Source organism: Perissodus microlepis, chromosome 15 (assembly GCF_051167445.1).
Source record: "Perissodus microlepis isolate ML-2025 ecotype Zambia chromosome 15, ASM5116744v1, whole genome shotgun sequence".
Classification (NCBI taxonomy): Eukaryota; Metazoa; Chordata; class Actinopteri; order Cichliformes; family Cichlidae; genus Perissodus; species Perissodus microlepis.
The window spans coordinates 10,605,391-10,627,134 of record NC_140475.1 but is presented as its reverse complement, the minus strand read 5'-3'; the positions used below and the strand labels follow the sequence as shown (position 1 = coordinate 10,627,134).

The 21,744-nt window shown below is 38.5% G+C and overlaps 1 protein-coding gene across 2 annotated transcripts in view; it reads right to left on the bottom strand.

Moving 5' to 3' along the window:
- The window catches only part of fig4a (FIG4 phosphoinositide 5-phosphatase a), a 62,316-nt gene that overhangs the window by 31,225 nt on the left and 9,347 nt on the right, over window positions 1-21,744 (bottom strand). For both annotated transcript variants that reach the window (XM_084952144.1, XM_084952145.1), the window contains exons 6-16: window positions 21,426-21,476; window positions 20,808-20,971; window positions 19,917-20,045; window positions 17,716-17,816; window positions 16,196-16,358; window positions 12,496-12,593; window positions 8,146-8,279; window positions 7,546-7,662; window positions 3,415-3,460; window positions 3,108-3,256; window positions 2,370-2,536 (exon numbers count right to left, since the gene is read on the bottom strand). In XM_084952144.1, the coding sequence (XP_084808270.1) occupies window positions 2,370-2,536; window positions 3,108-3,256; window positions 3,415-3,460; window positions 7,546-7,662; window positions 8,146-8,279; window positions 12,496-12,593; window positions 16,196-16,358; window positions 17,716-17,816; window positions 19,917-20,045; window positions 20,808-20,971; window positions 21,426-21,476 (1,319 nt within the window). The remainder of the gene's footprint in view (window positions 1-2,369; window positions 2,537-3,107; window positions 3,257-3,414; window positions 3,461-7,545; window positions 7,663-8,145; window positions 8,280-12,495; window positions 12,594-16,195; window positions 16,359-17,715; window positions 17,817-19,916; window positions 20,046-20,807; window positions 20,972-21,425; window positions 21,477-21,744) is intronic.

Below are 21,744 nucleotides of genomic sequence, written 5' to 3'. Positions count from 1 at the left end.
TTGTACATTTGTCTGGTTTAGTTCCATTTAATTCACCCTCCCTAACTACAGCACGAAGCCACGTGCAGAACCACAGTCACGTTAGGTAATTAGAAACTAAACTGGGTTTTATTACAGCCCACCACCAAGACTGTTCTCCAATTACGTTTTTTTCTCTGAGATTTATCTCGTGTATCACATGATACGAGTTACTGGTGATCTTTGAACATAATATACACGTGCAACCATTATGAATGAAAGGAAGAAGGAATATAATTTGACATCATGTCTGTTAATTGTCTTAATAAGCATATGAGGTCACACTGCATCTACCAATTAAAAGGCTGCACAGGATATGGAAGCTTACACTACATGGTTCTGTGTATAAAATTGATCTGTGATTCAAGGGGAAGCTGTTACAGTGCTTGACTATGATATAAAATTATATGTCATTTACCTCATAGGAAGTAGCATTTTATAATTTTATTCTACTGTATTTAATTCCCCATATACATAATAAAAATATATACAACATACATATGCACATATGAGTGCCATTAATAGGAGAACTTATTATGGAAGGATTATGGTTTTAACATTTACCGGGTGTTCTTTTTTAGAAATTACTGAGCAACACAAGGGTGGAATTACCCTTTTCCAATTTTGCAGAAACTAGTCTAAAAGGGCATGGAAAACATGACCACGGGAAAATCTGTGAAAATGGTTGTGCCCTTGTAAAGGGGCAAGTTGACAGAACAAACCAGCCAGTGCTCAGACTACAAAGCATTTAGGCTAATTTGTCCTTGTATAGTCTTCTTAAGTGGCAACAAGTAGTTAATCATATTACCTGATTCAGGTCATGGGATTGCTCAATTTGCAGTTCATGAATCCCGTTCGAGTGTGATGGTCTCTGGCTGTCTGTGCTGCTGGATTATATGGGCTTCTTTTTAAAAATTCTTAATACACGCTACTCTCAGCAACAAACTACTGATTGAATTTCTCAAAACTAAATCAAGAGCAAAGCACCACAAACAAGGTTGATGTTGTAGGTCAAGTAGTGCAGTTCTGTTAATCAAGGTTTAAGACACAGTACACAGTCTTCTTCTTCACTCCTGGAACACTCACTGGTGTACTGTGAAAACACCTTTGTAAACCCATTAAGATTTCTAGATACACTGATTGTAACCACGCACTAGGGTGTCATTTAAAATGATTAAAAATCAAAATTGCGGACATTGCAAAGCCACTTTTATCAGTAACTGCTGGGTAATTATGTCATGTCTACAAATTGGCTGCAATCAAAAAAATATCTGCAATTAACAATATTAGAAATCTCATCCCCAGTCATGCGCAGAAAAAAGGGGTTTAGCAAAGGTAAATGTGAAGTAACTGCCTTTTTTTTCCTGAGGAATTTTGACCCACCTCTCTTTACCATGTTCCCACAGTTCATTGAGCTTTGCAGGCATTTATTTGTGTGCAGGTCTCCCAAGGTCTTGTCCCAGCATTTCAGCAGCGCTGATGTTCTGGACTGACACCTTGTTGCTGCAGTCTTTTAGCTACTGAATTGTATATTTGAAGCTGATCATTATCCTGTTGCATGACCCAATTTTAGCCAAGCTTTAGCTGTCAGACAGATGTCCTCATATATGACTCTAGAATAGCTTAGTATGCAAAGGAGTTCATGTTTGGCTCAATGACTGTAAGGCGCCTCGGTCCTGCGGCTGCAAAACAAACCCAATCTTCTCGCATCCACCATTGTGCTGACAGTTGGTATGAGGTGTTTGGATTTTGCCAAACATGGCTCTGTGCATTATGGTCTCGTCTGTCCAAAACACATTGTTCCAAAAGTCTTGTGATTGGTGCAGATGCAACTTTGCAAACATAAGCCATTTTTGTTTTTTAGAGAAACAATACTTTTCCCCCGACAACCCTTTCAAACAAGCCATGCCTGTTCATTTTCTTTTGAATTGAGATGTCATGACCTTTGATATTTAACATGCTAACATATGGCTTTACAGTCACCAATTCTTTGACTTGGTGCAGTTTCTCTGAGTATTGCACAGTCTGGCTTAAGGGTGAATTTGTTAAGTTGTCTGTTGCTGGGAAGATTGGCAACTATCTTGAGTGATTTTCACTTGTGACCAAACTTTCTCACAGAAAGTTTTGTGAGCCGATTCACATTTGTCCTATGTTCTGTTCAAGTAAAGGCAGAAATGTTTGCTTATATGTAATTATAGAGTGTCGTTTTCTTCATACTTCACATTGCCTGTATTCACTGCATGAGTGTAAACTACACATGCATGCACAGGTTGAGCCCATTTCTATGGAAACCTGGAACATAACTAAGAGTAGATTCTGTTTAATACGGAGCATACTAGTGTAGAACACACCTGAGAAAGCATTGCTGTAGTACCGTGACAACGTTTGCATGATATCTTTGGAGTGCTGTGTCCAGGGTGCAATCTTGCGGTAAGTCTTGACCCTGTGCACGAGCTGAGAGCCCCCGTACTGCAGTGACAGAGTGTCTCCATGGTCTTCATACAACTCCTCAAACAACCTGAACAGCACAAAAGAAAAAATGTCATCAATTCGCAAGGGCAAATAAAACTGTGATTCATTTATTATTTTGGTGATCTGGACTTTTGGAGGATTATTTTTTGGGAAAAAAAAAGGTGTAAAAAAAAAAAAAAAGTAATTAAAAATACCTCAAATGATTGGGTCTGTATTTTGTGCTTGTTTCTTTGTATGTGTGCAACAGTGATTAACTACTAGAGAGCTATGAGTCATATTAAGTGGTGTTAATGTGCTGTTCTAACAGCTTTCACGTTGCTTGTAAGAACGCTTCAGTTCAAGCATGTGACAGATTCTTGTTCTCCTTGATGCACTGACTGTAGCTCATGCTGTGTTCAGATGGAAAAAAACTGAGCTTTAAGTGGCAGTTTCAAGTAAAAGTAGACAGAGACACACACTACTGACTAATGTTTGGGAATACTGAATTTAGAGCAGCAAACTTTGGGATAAAAGGTTGGAATAACTGCCATATTTGCATCTGCCAAAAGGATTCCAAATAAATGAAAAAGATAAGGTTTAGCATGGATTAGATTTTCAGGCAATTATATGAACTTTACCTCACGCAGTCAGTATCAAACTGGAGCTTGGGCTTGTCAATCATTCCCAGCGCGTAAAGCTGATAAGCCAGAGCGCACTTGCCCACCATGAACTGGGCAGTATTGGTCCGGTCAAGACAATCCACACAGTTGGTCCGCAACACACCAGTCTACACATCAAGCAACAAGAGGAAAACAGCTGACTTTATAAACTACAGCCTATTAACTCAGTAGTAGTAATCATTATGATGATGACAAACAGGCAAGCCTTTTTCTAAAAAACTCATACATTTTTATAATTGTGTGCAAAAAGCTGCAAAAGACCTACCTGCAGTCGCCCAGTGGATGTTATTTGTCCACCTACATCTCCCCACCTGTAAAAATGTTACTTAATTTACTGAAGTCAATAAACAAACGGAAACAAACCGAACACGTACTCTTCTGCAAGAACGTTTTCTAATTTATTCCGGCTTCAGTATGATGAAACTGCGATGATAACTGTCATCACAGTGACTGTCACCATTACGAGGATGAACATAATGGAATGGGTGCAGACACAGCAAAGGCACCCTGACACAATGAACCCCCATCAGGAGTGCAAGTACAGAAGAAAATGTTCAGCAGACAAATTCTAATACCCAGAGATGAAAAGTGGAAGTCATGTTCACATTTACAGTGCTGTAGTACTTTCTGTGCAAAACCAAGCAAAGTTACACTGACCCCTAGGAAAAAAAAGTTACAGTATGTTTAAAATTTAGAAAAAAAGAGATTAATTCTTGGTTATTTTGTTAACGTGAAGTCAGAAAGAGGCAAACAACTAGAGTGCAAGTTGCTAATATTTTTTTTTTTTTTGTTACATGAATGTTAATAAACAGGACACAAATTTGCTAGTACCAGTTTAAACCCTCTTTTGCTTTCAGAACTGCCTTAATTCTTCATGGTTTCATGGATTCAACAGGGTCATGGAAACATTCCTCAGAGATTTTGGTCAATATTGACACGATAGCGTCACACGATTGCTGCAGATCTGTCTGCTGCATATCCGTGATGCAAATCTCCCACCACCAGTGTTGGGAAGGTTACTTTTAAAATGTATTCCACTACAGATTACAGAATACAAGCCCCAAAATGTAACGTATGAGAGTAAAGCATTCTGAATACAATGGATTACTTAATATATTATCAAGCTAGATTTTTAAATCTTAATATAAAATGAGTAACAGTAGGGTGGACATTAGGTAAGGCTGCACTTTTTGCAGCGAAAACTATTCGGCGCGTATATAAAGCAGGTCTGCGGCTCCGAACCGTAGTAAAGGGACCTCTGGCTAATACGTCGGGTTCCGCGTCAGGCTCGTAACCGAAAACTAGTTTTACTTTGTTGTCTGGGTCAACTCTGCTAACGAGAGACAGAGAGGGGCGTTGAAAGGCTGCTCCAACAGAACGCATTGTTTCGGAGGAAAACACGAACACAGTGTACAGTCGAGTCTTAATAGCTTACTTACAACTGGGCTACACTGCCCATGAGGCTACATTCTTTAGGGCTATGCCTGTAGCACTCTGCCTATTGCCTTCATATTAAATAATTTTTTGAACAATAATAAAAAAAAAACATATTTTGTCACGTCATTATGTGGGCTGCAAGTAGAGGTGACATGGGCCGCGAGATTGAGACACAGGCATTAGAGCCTCTTAATGCGTTTTTTTTGGGTTTCCGGCAATGCGTGGAATAACCAAAAATAGAGAGGGGACAGCCTAACATATGAAACAGGAAAAAACTGCCGTGTAATCCCTTTATTTTAACAAAGTAACTGTATTTTTCTTATTCCGTTTAAATTCTCTACCACTCTCATTCAACACTTTCTTTTTAAAAGGGAAAAACAGCAAATAAAGAAAATCACCCTTTGACGAAAGGCAGACTAAATTGTACAAAAGCAAGAAGAAATCAATCAATGCAAAAAACCCAGTAATTCTGAATTTCTCCTTGTGAGCTGTGGATATTTAAGAGGAAGTTTTAAAACACATTTTATCATCTCTGAATAAACTCCGTGACCCACTTTAAAATCAATCAGCAGCTGTAGCTAAAGTATGCATCAAAGTACAAAGTCTGAATGCAGCGAGATGGAAACTTCAGACAAACGTGTAAATGATCAGAACAAGGCAGCGTTATCAAGACTTTGTAAATATCTTCATTATCCATGACCCAATTCCTGCATGTGATGAATGCTACAGTGTCATACCTGATTGCACAAACAAACAAAACACCTACCAGTGTACAGGGAGTGCAGAATTATTAGGCAAATGAGTATTTTGTCCACATCATCCTCTTCATGCATGTTGTCTTACTCCAAGCTGTATAGGCTCGAAAGCCTACTACCAATTAAGCATATTAGGTGATGTGCATCTCTGTAATGAGAAGGGGTGTGGTCTAATGACATCAACACCCTATATCAGGTGTGCATAATTATTAGGCAACTTCCTTTCCTTTGGCAAAATGGGTCAAAAGAAGGACTTGACAGGCTCAGAAAAGTCAAAAATAGTCTCAAAACTGCAAAGCTTCTGAAGCGTGATCATCGAACAATCAAGCGTTTCATTCAAAATAGTCAACAGGGTCGCAAGAAGCGTGTGGAAAAACCAAGGCGCAAAATAACTGCCCATGAACTGAGAAAAGTCAAGCGTGCAGCTGCCAAGATGCCACTTGCCACCAGTTTGGCCATATTTCAGAGCTGCAACATCACTGGAGTGCCCAAAAGCACAAGGTGTGCAATACTCAGAGACATGGCCAAGGTAAGAAAGGCTGAAAGACGACCACCACTGAACAAGACACACAAGCTGAAACGTCAAGACTGGGCCAAGAAATATCTCAAGACTGATTTTTCTAAGGATTTATGGACTGATGAAATGAGAGTGAGTCTTGATGGGCCAGATGGATGGGCCCGTGGCTGGATTGGTAAAGGGCAGAGAGCTCCAGTCCGACTCAGATGCCAGCAAGGTGGAGGTGGAGTACTGGTTTGGGCTGGTATCATCAAAGATGAGCTTGTGGGGCCTTTTCGGGTTGAGGATGGAGTCAAGCTCAGCTCCCAGTCCTACTGCCAGTTTCTGGAAGACACCTTCTTCAAGCAGTGGTACAGGAAGAAGTCTGCATCCTTCAAGAAAAACATGATTTTCATGCAGGACAATGCTCCATCACACGCGTCCAAGTACTCCACAGCGTGGCTGGCAAGAAAGGGTATAAAAGAAGAAAAACTAATGACATGGCCACCTTGTTCACCTGATCTGAACCCCATTGAGAACCTGTGGTCCATCATCAAATGTGAGATTTACAAGGAGGGAAAACAGTACACCTCTCTGAACAGTGTCTGGGAGGCTGTGGTTGCTGCTGCATGCAATGTTGATGGTGAACAGATCAAAACACTGACAGAATCCATGGATGGCAGGCTTTTGAGTGTCCTTGCAAAGAAAGGTGGCTATATTGGTCGCTGATTTGTTTTTGTTTTGTTTTTGAATGTCAGAAATGTATATTTGTGAATGTGGAGATGTTATATTGGTTTCACTGGTAAAAATAAATAATTGAAATGGGTATATATTTGTTTTTTGTTAAGTTGCCTAATAATTATGCACAGTAATAGTCACCTGCACACACAGATATCCCCCTAAAATAGCTAAAACTAAAAACAAACTGAAAACTACTTCCAAAAACATTCAGCTTTGATATTAATGAGTTTTTTGGGTTCATTGAGAACATGGTTGTTGTTCAATAATAAAATTATTCCTCAAAAATACAACTTGCCTAATAATTCTGCACTCCCTGTATGTGTGTGCGTGCATGTGTATAGTTGGGAGCATGTGGCTGAGCGTATGAGTCCTTAAAGCAAAGAAAGTGTGATAGCTTACGTAATGCAAAAGAAAGGGTAATAAATATGTGCTCTGGCATGGTCGTTGTGTTATGTAACAGAATGCTAATGCTGAGTAAAAGCGATTAAATCATCCAGACAGTAGAAGAGCCAGGCACTATGTACATGGATGGCAATCTACTCAGCTCATTAGCAGAAATTTCAATGTAATACAACTGCCATCAGGCATAATTTCCATTAAGAATTCATATGTGGAAAGTTTCAAAATCAAGCAAGTGTCGATAAGTGTGATCATGAATATGGAAAATTACAAAACCTTAAATTTACGAAATTTGTGGAAAACATCCGATATACAAATCTAAAAAAAGACACTATTGTGGTTTAGTTTTCTGTAACCCGCTCATATTCAGATTCATTAAGCAGCTTCCATTTTACTTATTAGTTTGCTTCAAATAAAACTGAAACAGTAACAGATGTGTTTGTTTTGCACATGGGGCTGACTGAAAGTTTTAATTCTTGTTCAGCAGTGTGTGTTTCGGCCTTCTCGGTTTTAAAGGGGGAGAAAAAGAAGCAATCGAATAGGATTTTAAAAAAAGAAAAAGTCTCACCTTTCATCTGGTCTGAGAGTGTGACAGTAGAAGTCAGAGCGATTAATGAAGAAACCCGTTCGCTTGACCACGTTCTCTGCTATCATACTCAGACGGTCGAGAACATTGCACAACTTGCTGGGACAGAAAGAGAAAGATTGGAAATGTCATTTTAACTCGCTGAAGAATAAATCATTTTAAAAAATGGATGTGCCTGTAGAAGCTCATTCATCAAATTTTATATCCAAGTCCCTAGACTTTAACATCTCTATTCTTTGCTCCCAAAAGGGCTCAGGTTAAAATGTCAAGATCTCATATGAGTGTATCAGAAACAATGAGAAGGTCCGGAAATGAATAATGTCAGTATTTTAATCCAGAGAAGTTTCAGAGTATCCCAGATAGCTGCTTTGAGCTCTCTTTAACACGTCTGTCCGGACCTTCCCAAAATTCCTCTACAACAATGTGAGAGGAATTTCAAGCAGTTCTAAGACAATTATAAAGTCACATAGAAAATGTTTACTTCAAGTTATTGCTGCTTCAAAGTGAGCTTCTTATTTTGATGGTAAAAACACAATAAACCTGCACCTTAAAGATATTCTGTGCACTAGTATTTGTCAATACCTCTTGGTGTATCGGGCCATGTCCCAAGCGATATAGTCTATGCAATGGGAGGGAGGGAGGAACTGATTCAAGTTGACCACAGCACGGAACAGCTCCTCGCTCAGAATCTTCTCATGTTTCCTTTTTTCACGCTTCTATAGCACAACAAAGAGATGTACACATGTATGTGTGATTCTATCAAACGTCAACTTAAGTATTACATTAAGGTGGGCTTGATGTACAGTCACAATAGTATCTGAGTTCTTTGAAAGGTTTCCATTAGGGATGTAGTCAGACATGTAACAGATTCTGTGTTTTCCTTTGAAGTATTAATCAACATCCATTCATGTCTTTTACACAGTGACCTCAGAGAACACAAAGCTGCAAGATGCAATTTACAGGCATCGAGCAGAGTAGAATATATGTAATAGAAACCGCATGATGCAGGCCAAGGACATCCCAGCCTACTAAAATTAACCTAAAAATGAAAATTAAATGTGAAAAAACATTTTAATTAAACAAAAACAAAAACACGACTTTCACAAGGAAAAGAAATAACCAGAAAAAAAAAGGGGTTATGTTTTGTGTGTAAAATATTAAAACGAGCGGTCCACACACGCACACGGGTACTTTGATAAATACAGGATATACCTCTGGCACTAATTGGTATCAATTTGAAACTCCTACATTGCTTTGTTCACGAATGATCCCATTCACAAACTTGGGTGTCCACGTCGCCTGACCTCTCACCTGCCTGGCAGGGTGATGATACCCCATGAGCCTTTTATGGCTGAGGGGCAAAAAAAAAAAAAAACAGTAAAAAATTTAGAAATTTTGTCCAAAGTAATATTTAAAAACATCTTTCCCCTGCCTTTTACTTCAGTTATGCCTGCACAAACTTACAGAACTTTGTGGCCTTAAGAACTGTTGGTCAACATCTAGCAACCAACCAGATTGGTTTCCAAGCTCACTAAGAAAAAAAATGGGCAACAACATCAAACTGCAAAATCAACTGAACCACCTTCTTCCCCCTTCTTGAACTTCAGTGGACCATCTTGACTACATGCCTAAATCATTGCTGCCATATGACTGAATGAATACATGTGCCTAATAAAATGGCCAGTGAGTGCAACTGTATGGTAAATGGTAAATGGCCTGTATTTATATAGCGCTTTACTAGTCCCTAAGGACCCCAAAGCGCTTTACATGTCCAGTCATCCACCCATTCACACACACATTCACACACTGGTGATGGCAAGCTACATTGTAGCCACAGCCACCCTGGGGCGCACTGACAGAGGCGAGGCTGCCGGACACTGGCGCCACCGGGCCCTCTGACCACCACCAGTAGGCAACGGGTGAAGTGTCTTGCCCAAGGACACAACGACCGAGACTGTCCAAGCCGGGGCTCGAACCGGCAACCTTCCGATTACAAGGCGAACGCCCAACTCTTGAGCCACGATCGCCCATGTGTCACATCAGTTAATTACCTTCAACTACAAAATACAGCAAATTTGATGGTGTAAAATTTAAAAGTACCTTTGGCGAGCAAACATGGGGCAACAATATTACAGTGATTATAAATCTTGCCTCTAATTTTGTCGTAATCAGTAAGTGAAAAAAAAAATCTGAAAAAAAATCAAAGAAATTATTCTTTGTCAACTAAAACGCATGAACTCATAATCCTTCTGTGTGATCTGCAGTCACACTATCCATTAAGCTATTTCCACATGAACTCCACTGTAGCTTTATGACTGATCACCCAGGGTGATAATCAGCTTGGACGCATCATTTAGCAGCTCACATCGCCATTCAAACATCCAGCAGTGGCACCACAGCAACCAGTCAAATTACCAGCACATTTCCTCGACCATTCAGCAGAGCGTGTCATACAGGCAGACACGTATACACGCTCGGTCACACTTTCTGAGCACAGATGAGATACTACAAGTACAGTACACGTGAACAAACACTCAGAACAGCAGACTTGTATTGTTCACAGGCATAAACAAGCTTTAATAAAAGGCCACAATAATGTTGAGGTGCAAAAAGTGCAGTCGCAGATCACGAATGATAACATAAAACAGTCACACATGCACACTGACGTATGGAAGTGGGCTTTTCAGTGACGTATTAGTGACGTTAATGAACACTGTAATAATATGGGTGTATATTTTACCACAATGGTTTAATGGGTTTCATGTTTTTCTGTAAGGTTACAATCCAAATTATATATCTAAGGGTACAGAGTACAAGGTATCCTGAACAAGTCATTCACATGCTTTACCATGTGTGCCTTTACGCCTCCTTTCTTACATGCTGGGATGCATGCATTAGCCCTTGCCAAAATGATGCACATATAAAAGAGTTTGAAGGGCCAGCATGGCCCATGCCACCTCCATTAAGGGATAGATGGTTTTATGGTTAAATGCCATTTCCTTCCTCTTTCTGTCTCTCTTGGATAATCTGGAGGGGGGTATTGTGTTAGCAGGGGGTCCCCTGCTTTGCTCCCCACAGTCTGCAAATTTCACATGGCTGTGGCTTGTGCACACCTCTGAGCTCTGTGATTCGTTCCTCATCTCACAGTTCCCCTTGTGAGTGACAACGTGAGCTGGAGACCCAATCTACGGAGTATATGGCCATGTGCCCAACATAGAGTAACTGTGATGCACACAAGGATACATCTGCAGCATGAAGCAAGATAAAGCATTTTATAATCTTCATAATTTATAATGAAACATAATAATCTTGCTTCTTTTTTTTTTTAACTGACAGCAGTTTAAATGAATTATGATAATTTTTCAGCAGAACAATATAGAAGGTATAATGTGGTGAAAACTAGGTGTGTCTTATCAAATGTGCTTGTGCGTGTTGGTATGCTTGTGTTTCCAGAACAATGCAGAAGCAGATCAATATTCAAGGCAGCTTTTCAACTGCTTGTAATCAGCAAGCACTCAGAAAGTCTCCTGTGACTAAACGGCTCCACAGCAACACCTAACGCACCAATATCAACAGAATGCTTGACAAATTACAGTCGTGCCCTGCACTATAATTTTAAATAGCTACCTCTTGAGTGATCACACAAGAAAGTTATATTTGATCTAAGGATATGCCTGATGCATATATAATCCTTAGCCATTTTTGTCTCTTTTTCAGTGTTAATAAAAGTGCTGTACCGAGAGAATTGACAGGGACTAGAAAGAGAGGCCACATTTCTCCCACATTAGCTTCTCTTCATTGGCTAATCTAATTTAAAATCCTTCTCCTCACTTACGAGGTCTTCAATAACCAGGTCGCATTTGATCTTAAAGGCCTCCTAGTACCATATCACCACAATAGAGCACTTTGCTGTCAGACTGTGGGCTTATTGTGGTTCCTAGAATATTTAAAAGTAGAATGGGAGACAGAGACTTCACCTTTCAGGCCCCTCTTCTGTGGAAAGAGCTCCCAGTTTGGATTCAGGAGACAGACACCATCTCTACTTTTAAGATTAGAAGATTAGGCTTAAAACTTTCCTATTTGATAAAGCATATAGTTAAGGCTGGATCAGGTGACCCTGAATCCTTATGCTACTATAGGCCTAGCCTGCTGGGGGGGGGGGGTTTCCATGAATCATTGAGTGTTTCTTCTTCAGTCACCTCTTTTTCGCCATCTATGTCTTTATACACCACTCTGCATTTATCATTATTCTCTGGCTCTACTTCCACACTGTGTCTTTGTCCTGTCTTCCTCGCCTCACCCCAAACCAGTCACGGCTGCCCTCTTCCTGGTTCTACTTGGTTTCTTCCTGTTTAAAAGGATTTTTCCTTCCCACTGTAGCCAGGTGCTTGCTCATGGGGAGGGAATGTTAAGGCTTTCTCTGTATTATTTTAAGCTGTTTACCGTACAATATAACGTGCCTTGAGGTGACTGTTTTTGTGAATTGGGCCTATGTAAATAAAACAGATTTTACTGACTTTATTTAACTGAAATTTGATATACAGAAAATAAAATGTAGATAAATTAGCAGAAGACAACATGAGCTGTGTATTTACGTATTTCCCTTTATTGCATTGCTTCTCTGAAAGCATTGTGCTGCAGATGTGCCCTAAAGAAGGTGCAATGTGCTAATTAACTGTAGCACTGGAAAAATTTAACCGTGAACTCTCTAGCCTTAGAATGGATTCACAGGTACATTCAAATCTGCTATTAATTTAATAACTAAGAAGTTTAAAGTCTGCATACTTGCATAACTGTGTGGAGATGTGATTTTATTTATATCACAAGAATTTATGTAAATAGTAAATAGCTTGTAAGTGATTTTATTACTTAATGACTGTATTTTTGTGTCATTAAACACATTTTGGAATACTTATTTCAGCACCTCCCTACCTTGACCAAGTTGAGGATGATGATGGGTGAGCCAAACCGCTGTAGCATCTGGTCAAAATGGAGGCCAGCTACATAGGCATATGGGTCAGCTTGGTCCACTGCAAAATTAGACAGAAAAAATATTTTAATGGTTAAATATTTAAGGGTCCCCACAAAAATATAACAACTTTATTGACCTCAATACAAATTATTTTTCAAAACAATATTGCATATTGTCACAGCTGAGGTAAAAGTAGCAACAACACTGAGAGACCTACATCACCATCACCAAAGATCACTACAGTGGAACACTTGGTCTAGCTGCTATGAAAAAGAAGTTATCTGAGTCACTTTATTAAATGCTTAAATTCTTATCCATCACACATCACTAAGATAGAGCCATCCGCTGTGTTGTGCCTGCATGACTGAGCATGCGTCACGGCATGACATGACAAAGAGATCTGATAATAGAGATCTGATTAGGGCTGTGCGATATGAACAAAATCTCATATCCCGATATAAGACATCTATCATCCCGATAACGATATAAAATCACAAAAAATTAACATTTTCTGTAAATTCTGTGAATCTCGGGCAGCTCGACTTGCGGGAAGTGTTTCCAGCTGCGCGGCATGTACCTTGAGTCGAGTGTTTCAACAGATGCATGAAACTATACATTTTTAGACATAAGTTTTTAGCACCTGATGGCTCTTTTTTACTTCTCATCCGTAAATAATCGGCTCTTTCACGTGACTCAGTTTATTTTGAAAAGTCTCAACAGGATCTTGAGCTTTATTGTGAAAGGTTTATGTGGAACATAAACAAGCGGACACGCGATGGTGTTACCGTCGTTGTTGCTAACCACAACGCATAAAAACAGGCGCTTGTCCGTCTGTAGTGTGGTTATATTAAATAGCCACTACAGTGACCATCAAAACGATGAAAAAATATTACCGTAAAGAGTTTATTTTGCGACACCACGAAACAAACGATAGCGTAAAATGAAACGATAGACGTTTTTTATATCTTCATCCGATATATATCGTTATATTGAACAGCCCTAGATCTGATGATAACTTTAAAATAATTTTACTAAGAAGTATTCCTGATATAGAGAGCAATACCTCTACGGAACCCTGGCATAACATCATGGAGTAAATCCAGGATTCATAAGAAGGGATACAAACAATTTAAAAATTAAAAAATTTTAAAAATATTTCTGCTACATAAAGGGCTTAAGAAATGTATTAGATCAGCACCCAATGTTTGTTTTATGTCACAACCATAAATTAACAGTACTGGTAATTACCAAAATCATCTTTAATGTTTTTGTAACCGTTAATACACCTTTGTGTGCAAGCTCTTTAATTGAAATTATACTTTTCATGTCAAAATTTAAATATTGTTGTTATCCATTAATTTCCAAATTAACTGGTTTACAATTAAAAAACAGAAAATAAAGCACATAATTATTTTTTTTGATTAAAATGTAAAAGTACTTGATTAGATTTCACTCCAATGTTTATGTAGTCTTATTTGTAATAAAACAAGTATTCTTAACATTTTTTGTATCTATACTTTTCTTTTTGAGTTTAAAACTTTTCCACGTGACTATTTTAACAGACGACCTTTAACACCACACTGAACCTTTGCATTTTCATTTTTCTATTAAATGTTCCTTTTAAAAAGCACATTTACAGCTTCTACTTGCCACTAATGCTCAACCCCACACCTGCACACATGTTGCCAAATTGGACTAGTGCGGCTGCCAGAAAGGAGACTTAAGAAAATAGGTCAGATCGTGCTGCAGTTCATCCCACAGAGCTGCTTGTGTGTCAGAACTGATAAATTAAATGTCACCTTTTTCAGCTTCTCCCCAAAACCATTTAATCGTCATGTTTTCCACTGCTCACACCTCAAAGGATGATAGTTTATGTAAAGCGCTTGTGCATCTTGGGAGGGGAGTTTGGATAATGACATTGGTGACTTTCCTTCAGCGGTCAACTAAGGTCATCTCCTAAAGGATTCAATTATGCAATAATGAGTCTTGACATATCAGAGATGGGGCAAGGAGCGATGCATTGTGTAATATAGACGCTCTCTACTCTGCATGCCCTGAGTCCAGTATGTCCCTTAGCTACGTTGTTGACCTAGATTCAGCTACGACAATGGGCTTGGATATTTGTGATTCCTTTAAAATTTCAGCAGAAAAACAGAAAAAATATCAACTGATTTCCACATAGGTCCTAAAAGTAAGTAAAGAGAACCCAACTAAACATATGTGACAAAAATGTCACATGTTGGTCATTTATTTATTAAGGAGATTGATCCAATACCCAAAAGTGCATTTTAAGATCTTCAGACCACTTCAAGTATTCCAAGATTTGTTCTGTTTTTGATTAGAGCCAAGTCAATTTGATGCCCTAGGTAAAATTTAGATTATGGTCCAATCAATAAATGTGTGTATCAGCCTACCACAGAGAACATATTTGTTTTGACCAACATAAGTGACCTGGAGATGGACAGTTATTTAATATGAAAGGTTCCACAATAATAATAACCTATATTATTAAATAGAAACAAATAAAACTGATTTTTGAGTTTCATTTGTTGTACCATCAATGAAAGCAAGCTATACTGGCACACCAATAATTTATTTAAATATAATTTTTCTATAAACATTTATGCACCAGTGAAGATGTCTTTCTCTCCAGTCAACAACAAAGCAACATTTTCCTCGTATTAAACATGGGCTAATGTGAGCAGGACAGCTTTTTAGTTTCACCTAACTCAAAATCAGGAAGGCTCAGGAAGCACAAAGATGTGAAATGTACAAAAATAAAGTCCAGCTGGAACGAATAATGAATAATTTAGTGATTTTAATTTTAAAATTGATCTTAAACTGTTTTTAATTATTAAAAATGAAATCCCCAGTAATAGTAGACCTATTGGGAACAGGATTAAAGACTCAACAAACTAAACTACTAGTTTGCGTCAACCACTTAATTAGATGGCATATTACTTCTCCTCAGTGGAGGAAAAAATATGATGGAGGGGAAAAAGTATGCCATGCACTGAGAAAACTGTTAACACATGTAAACAGGTCAAATGTTAAACTGATGGTGGAAGGGTTGGGGAAACATTTAGGAAATGTCAGATAAGGACCGTCTTGAAGGATCAAAGTGGAAGCAGGACGATGAGGGAAGATGACACACGGAGGGATCTTAGGGACATGCTCAGTGTCTATCTTTCACAGGTAAATGTCACCTGAGGATGAATTAAAGGGCAAACCAAAAGAAAAAAAGATTACAATCTAATACAGGCATTGTACACATGCAAACACCAGTCTATTCCTGTGTGTATACCCCCACACACAGAGCTGTCCTCACCGTCAGTCTCGGTACCTAATCACCTCCCTCTGGCCACGGCTTTGTGTTTTTATCCAGCTTATAATGAAATAGGACGGATACAAAGCTGAAGCCAAAAGGGGCCATCCTGCCTTCACAGTCTTATTTTTTTTTAATCTTTTGCCAATAGTTGAAAGGAATGGCCTCAGTATACTCTACATTTATTCTCTTATTTTAATGTAGCTTTTCTTCGATGACTTATTTCTTCTGAAGTATCAAAAGACAAAAATAATACATATACAGTTCACCACATGTTACATATTTCAGCCTACAACAAAAGCTGCTGATGCTGAAGTGTAAAGAAGAAATCTTACATCGAATTGGAGGTTTTGGCATCATGGTGGAAATGTCCTGGGACCAGTAGAGTGGGACGGAGCCTCGCACCTGGACATATGAGGAGTAACTCCCTGCTGTGAAAGACATAACTGAGGCATCATGGACGACCTGTTCAGTCTCTACCTCATTAGCCACATCCCCCTGAAAAAAAGAAAATAAAACAAAAAATGAGAAAAGCAAAAAAGAAATGATAAACTTCGGCATGATTGGGAAACCCAAGAACATGTCTTTAGAGAACATAAAACAATTATTATAATACAATTATATAAATCTAAATTCTTTATGTAGTCTACAGGAGTGGTTCTTCAGGCTTGTTGAAGAACATTCAGAGCTATTCTTTGGGTGTTCGCTGTTTTTTGCTCTGTAAGGATGATCTCACATTACTTCAGTAACGTTAAGGTCCGGGCACTGGGACTATCCGTGATGTTTTTCTGCCCAGGTATGTTTTCACTGCATTAGCAGTGTGTTTGGGATCATTGTCATGCTAGAAAAATGAAGCCGTTGCCAATCAGATGCTTTCCAGATGGTATTGCATGACGGCTCCAAATAACATAGCACTTTTCTGTGTTCATAATTCCATCAATTTTGACATGATGACTAAAATGCAGCACTAAAACCACCTCTCGTGTGTTTTATAGATGGCTGTAGACATTCACTGCTATACTGAAGAATGGACAGAAAAACTTTGCAAGAACTTCAGAAAGCTTGAAGAGCTTTTGCTCAAGATTAATGTAAAAATTACGATGCCATCGCCTTGTGAACCAATGAGGGGAGGCTCAAAGCTTTACACAGTACTGTAGTTTATCATAAGATATCAAAGTGTTTCTTCACCTTTCACATGGCAAACATTTCAAAACTGAACGTACAACTTACGTGTATATATTATATAAACACTCCCACTGCACTTTATGTATGTATATGTACATATGAAAAAAATGATTTGAGTTTATTTACTGTGTAGAACAACCATTTTACCAGTAACAGAAATTACTGGTGTACAGTTTTTTGGCTTTTTAAAAAATGTAATTATTTTTCATTTCTATTGCTATTTTTTATAATATAGCTCTAATTCACTTCTTTTTTTTACTGACTCTTGTGCTGCTGTATCATGTGAATTTCCCCACTGTGGGATTAATAAAGTCTATGTCTATGTTCTTCATCTAACATTCTAATATAAGACTTCTAACATTCGGTCTGCAATTACCTTCCTCATTCTCAGTCTTCCTACTACAGTCATGTGAACAGTAAATACTAGAAATTGTTGGGGGATTTTTTGTTACATATCTGGACAAGCAAACTCTTCATCTTCTTTACCTACAGGAAAAAAAGGATATAACTGAACAACATCACATCTCAAAGACACTCACTCCCATTCCAAAAAGAGAAAGTGTGTCCAATTAACCCCATGTGATCAACCTGAGTCATCTCAATCTGTTTTGTGGCCCTGATGCCACCCTCTACTATCTGTTCCTCCGAGTTACCCTGGTAACCTCTGTACCTCACAGTTGGCTCCCCTTTTAAGGAAACGGGTGCCAGCAAATTTGCTGGAGCGCCTGGCAATCAGGGTAATATGAACCGGTCGGCCGTAGATCAGAAGTTCTGTAAGTGGTCGGTAAAGGAAAAATAATAATAATACCAATATAGACCTAACAGCCTAACAATGACCTGTGGAAACAAACACATATTATTAGTAAAATGTAAAGAAAAATCCTTTTTCAAATTGTATTTCATTCATAGCAGTCATGCTTTGACATTAGCTCTTAATGATGAAAGTTTCACTTGTAGTCAGAATATGAACCTGGGAAATATATTTATTTCCGATTTATCCCACCTCTACCAATATTAAGAAACCAATAAGAAACCTTACTTATAGCTCGTGATTGAACCATTCCACATCTTTTTTAGTGCATTTCTGTGTCTTCCCATCTGCTAAAAGGTTTTGCATATTTCCTATCTGGTGAGTCTCTTCTTGTTGCACCCAGTGGCCCTTTCATCCACTCAGAAAAGAGGACTGAATGCAAAACAATTTCCAGGAATTTGATAAACTCAAAACACCCACACACTGCCACAGCGGCAGCAGGCTGCCTAAAAAGGGAGACAACAGCAACAGGCCTGATTGCATATTAAGTTATTGCACTTCTGTGTTTATCTGCAGAAGACTCACAGAACGTAGCTAAAGACAAAAAACAAGATAAATCTGGCTTGAAAGTATTTGTATATTGAACATCCATTAACGTTATTAATATTGGCTGAACAAAAATAAGGAAAGATTGCTTAACGAGACACAATAGTGAATGACTAAAATTTGAAAACTGAACCTGAGGCTGACTTTTACTCTCATAAATCAGAGGTAATCAAGTGCAAAGTCCCTCTGCAGCAGTTACCCATGCATCAATAACACAAAAAATAAATGAATAAAAAGAAATCCAGGAGAATTTATTAATGGAGAGAAAATTCGCTGGTGTGTACTCAAAACTTCAAAGAAAATGATACTAAAGGACTGAAACTCATAAACAAACCAAAAAAAAAAAAAAAGTATTCATAATTCATACAAAACACAGGCACGTCTCCAAAAAGAAGCACGTGTAACTCATCTGTTTAATATGCACAGTGTTGTTTCTCCCTGCAGATAACAGCCCGAGCACTTCTAAAAGTGCCCGTGTATGCATACCTGATACGCTCTGATATTTGCTTTGTTAAATCCCTAAAAACCAAATAATTGCTTGTGCAGTCCTGTGATGAATCACACAGTCTCTCTCACAGTGTGATCCACGTGATCTGGTGGGGGCTGAGCACAGTTCAACAAGTGGTGCTGCGAATGAGAGATGAGAAGTATCGACAAAGGATAACAATGTGAGAGTCTTCTGTGGTGTTGGGTGTAGTTTCACACATGGAGTAATCAGTTATTCACTTAATTTTTCAAATAAGCAATCCTTTACCGTTAAAAATAAATTAAAAAAAAAAAACAGCAGTTCCCTGTTCTTTTTGCTGTGACAAAAAGGGAAAAAAAGAAAATCAAAGACACAGACTCCCTGGCATGCAGCTGCATCTATGTGGTTGGTTAAAATGATCACTGCTGACAGATGCACCCCAACAAAGTCTCAACATGGCACTAACTTTATTACTTAAAAGAACGCACTAGAGCTGCAGTCCCCAACCTTTTTTGCACCACGGACCAGTTCAATGTCAGACAATATTTTCACGGACCGACCTTTAAGGTGTCACGGATAAATACAACAAAATAAAATTATACGACCAAGACAAAAACGGTGGTATTTTGTAAATACAATAATAAGCGCAAATTCACGGTGTAATTGTGCAATTGTGAAATGTGCCAACAACATTGAGTAACATCCTCCTCTCTGCCCCTTAATGCTCTCTGGTTACTATGGTAACGAAAAAAATATTCCTTTCAAAATAAGACACATAACACGGGAAAAGACCCAGGGAAACCGAGTTAACAATAAAAACCCTGAAAACCATAAATTTCACACCCGAGCCTCAACTCTCACGGCCCGGTACCAAATGACTCACGGACCGGTACGGGTCTATGGCCTGGGGGTTGGGGACCGCTGCACTAAAGGTACTAACCTTGAGGATATTCCTTTATGGTTTCCATAAAAAGCATAGCAAGTGTGTCATGGCAATTAAAAAGGAAACACTAAATAATTCTATAAACAGCTGATGCTCAAAGGATACTGGACTGGCCACAAAACCCATGGATTATATACATAAGCCAGTCATGATGCACTATGTCCTTCACTCGCTCCAGGAGCTTCCCGTTCCACACATATTTGTAGTAAGGCTCGTTGTAAAGGCCATAAACCACTGTAGAGAGAAAAAAAGAAGACTGAAGCATTTTTCTGGACTGGTATCAGTCACGCTCATCAGACCATAAAGATCATATTTAGTGATAGTTATATAACTGATTAATTTTATCGACTGGTATACTACAAAATATGTCATAAATGGCACGAATCATGTGTCAAAGAATATAAAAGTATTTCCCAAATAGAGTATCTGTGACTTTAAAGGTTTAATGGTATGTTAGGTTTTAATGTAGCCACCTTAAGTTGCTGTGTCTCACTGCATTTGGACTTGTATTCAATAACTGGAAAGTATATTCTCTTGGGTTAAGATCAGCTGACTGATTTGTCCATTGAAGAATATCCTATTTCTTTGGCTTGAGAAACTCTCAGCAATATACTTTTTTGATCATTAACCATTTGCAGTCTGATCAGTTTTGCAGCATGTGTCTGAATCTGAGCAGAGAGTAAAACCCTGTACAATTCACAATTTATTCTTCCACTTCTATCAGCAGTCACACACTACCAATAAACAATAGTAATGCTGTTTCACTAGCAATCATATATGCAAATTCCATATATTTTGTGGTTTTACCCCTGTACACTACCACAGTATTTTTTGAATAAATAAATAACAAATTATGGACCCAACTGTATATAATTCAGGTACAACATGTATTCCATCTCCAGATTGAAATCATAGTTTTGTGTCTCCTACTGAGCTCCTCCCCAGCCAATACAATGAAGAAAAGAAATGAAAGGAATATAGATAAACTCCTCTCACCTTTTGTAGGCAAACCCTCATCTTCAAAGATGTCAAAGCTGTCCTGCTTGCTCTGTGTGTGTACCTCTTCCTCAGTAGAGGAAGCTGCTGAAGACCATTGTTCATAAGGTCTCTGCAGCAAAGTCAGGTTGTACTGCAGTGAGTGGCTCAGGTCATAGCTGTAACTAAAGAGCATAAAAGCAAAGTCATACGAATCAAGTACAATCTTGATTGATTAGCAAATCACTCATTTCAAACCTCTGAGATAATTTTCCTCACTGGAAAGGGTTTTCCCCCCTCTTATCATCTTTAATACTGCAAAAACTGTTAGAAAATGATTCATATTATCAAATGAAATCTCCAGGCCATAGCCAGAGTTCCTTTCCCAACCAAGGCCACAAGGTCAAGAAATGCTTTTTAGTTGTTCCTAGCCTTCAAGCTGAGCAGGGCATCGGTACACGTGTTTAGTCTGGTGTGATGCGATATTGTAAAATTCAAAGGGCACTTGTACTAATAAGCCTAGAGGGTATGTGCTGAAAGCCCCCTTGATAACAGCATTTATAATCTGACATAATTTGTGCATATACAAGTTACTGTATCCTTCTAATAGTGAGAGTTTGGAATAACAAACTGTCTTACCTGAAGTAGAAGTTGCTGGAAAGGTCGACATTCTGAAAGATCCTGAGATACCTGTAAGAAGAAATCTATTTTTAAAAACATTTTTAATTTGCACATCCAGTGTAACAGCTATCATTGCATCTACTGCATTCAGGTACTCCTGAACTGAAATGCACAGCAATAGCAAAAACAGTGGTTAACTTGGACAGAGCCTCAAAATAACAACCAAATAAATGTTTGGGTGTATTTCAAGATGGCTACTAAGCAACAAGACTTGCATTGCTGCACTAGAAAGTTAAACTAATGAATCAAAGAGAACAAATAGTTACAACTTGACAAG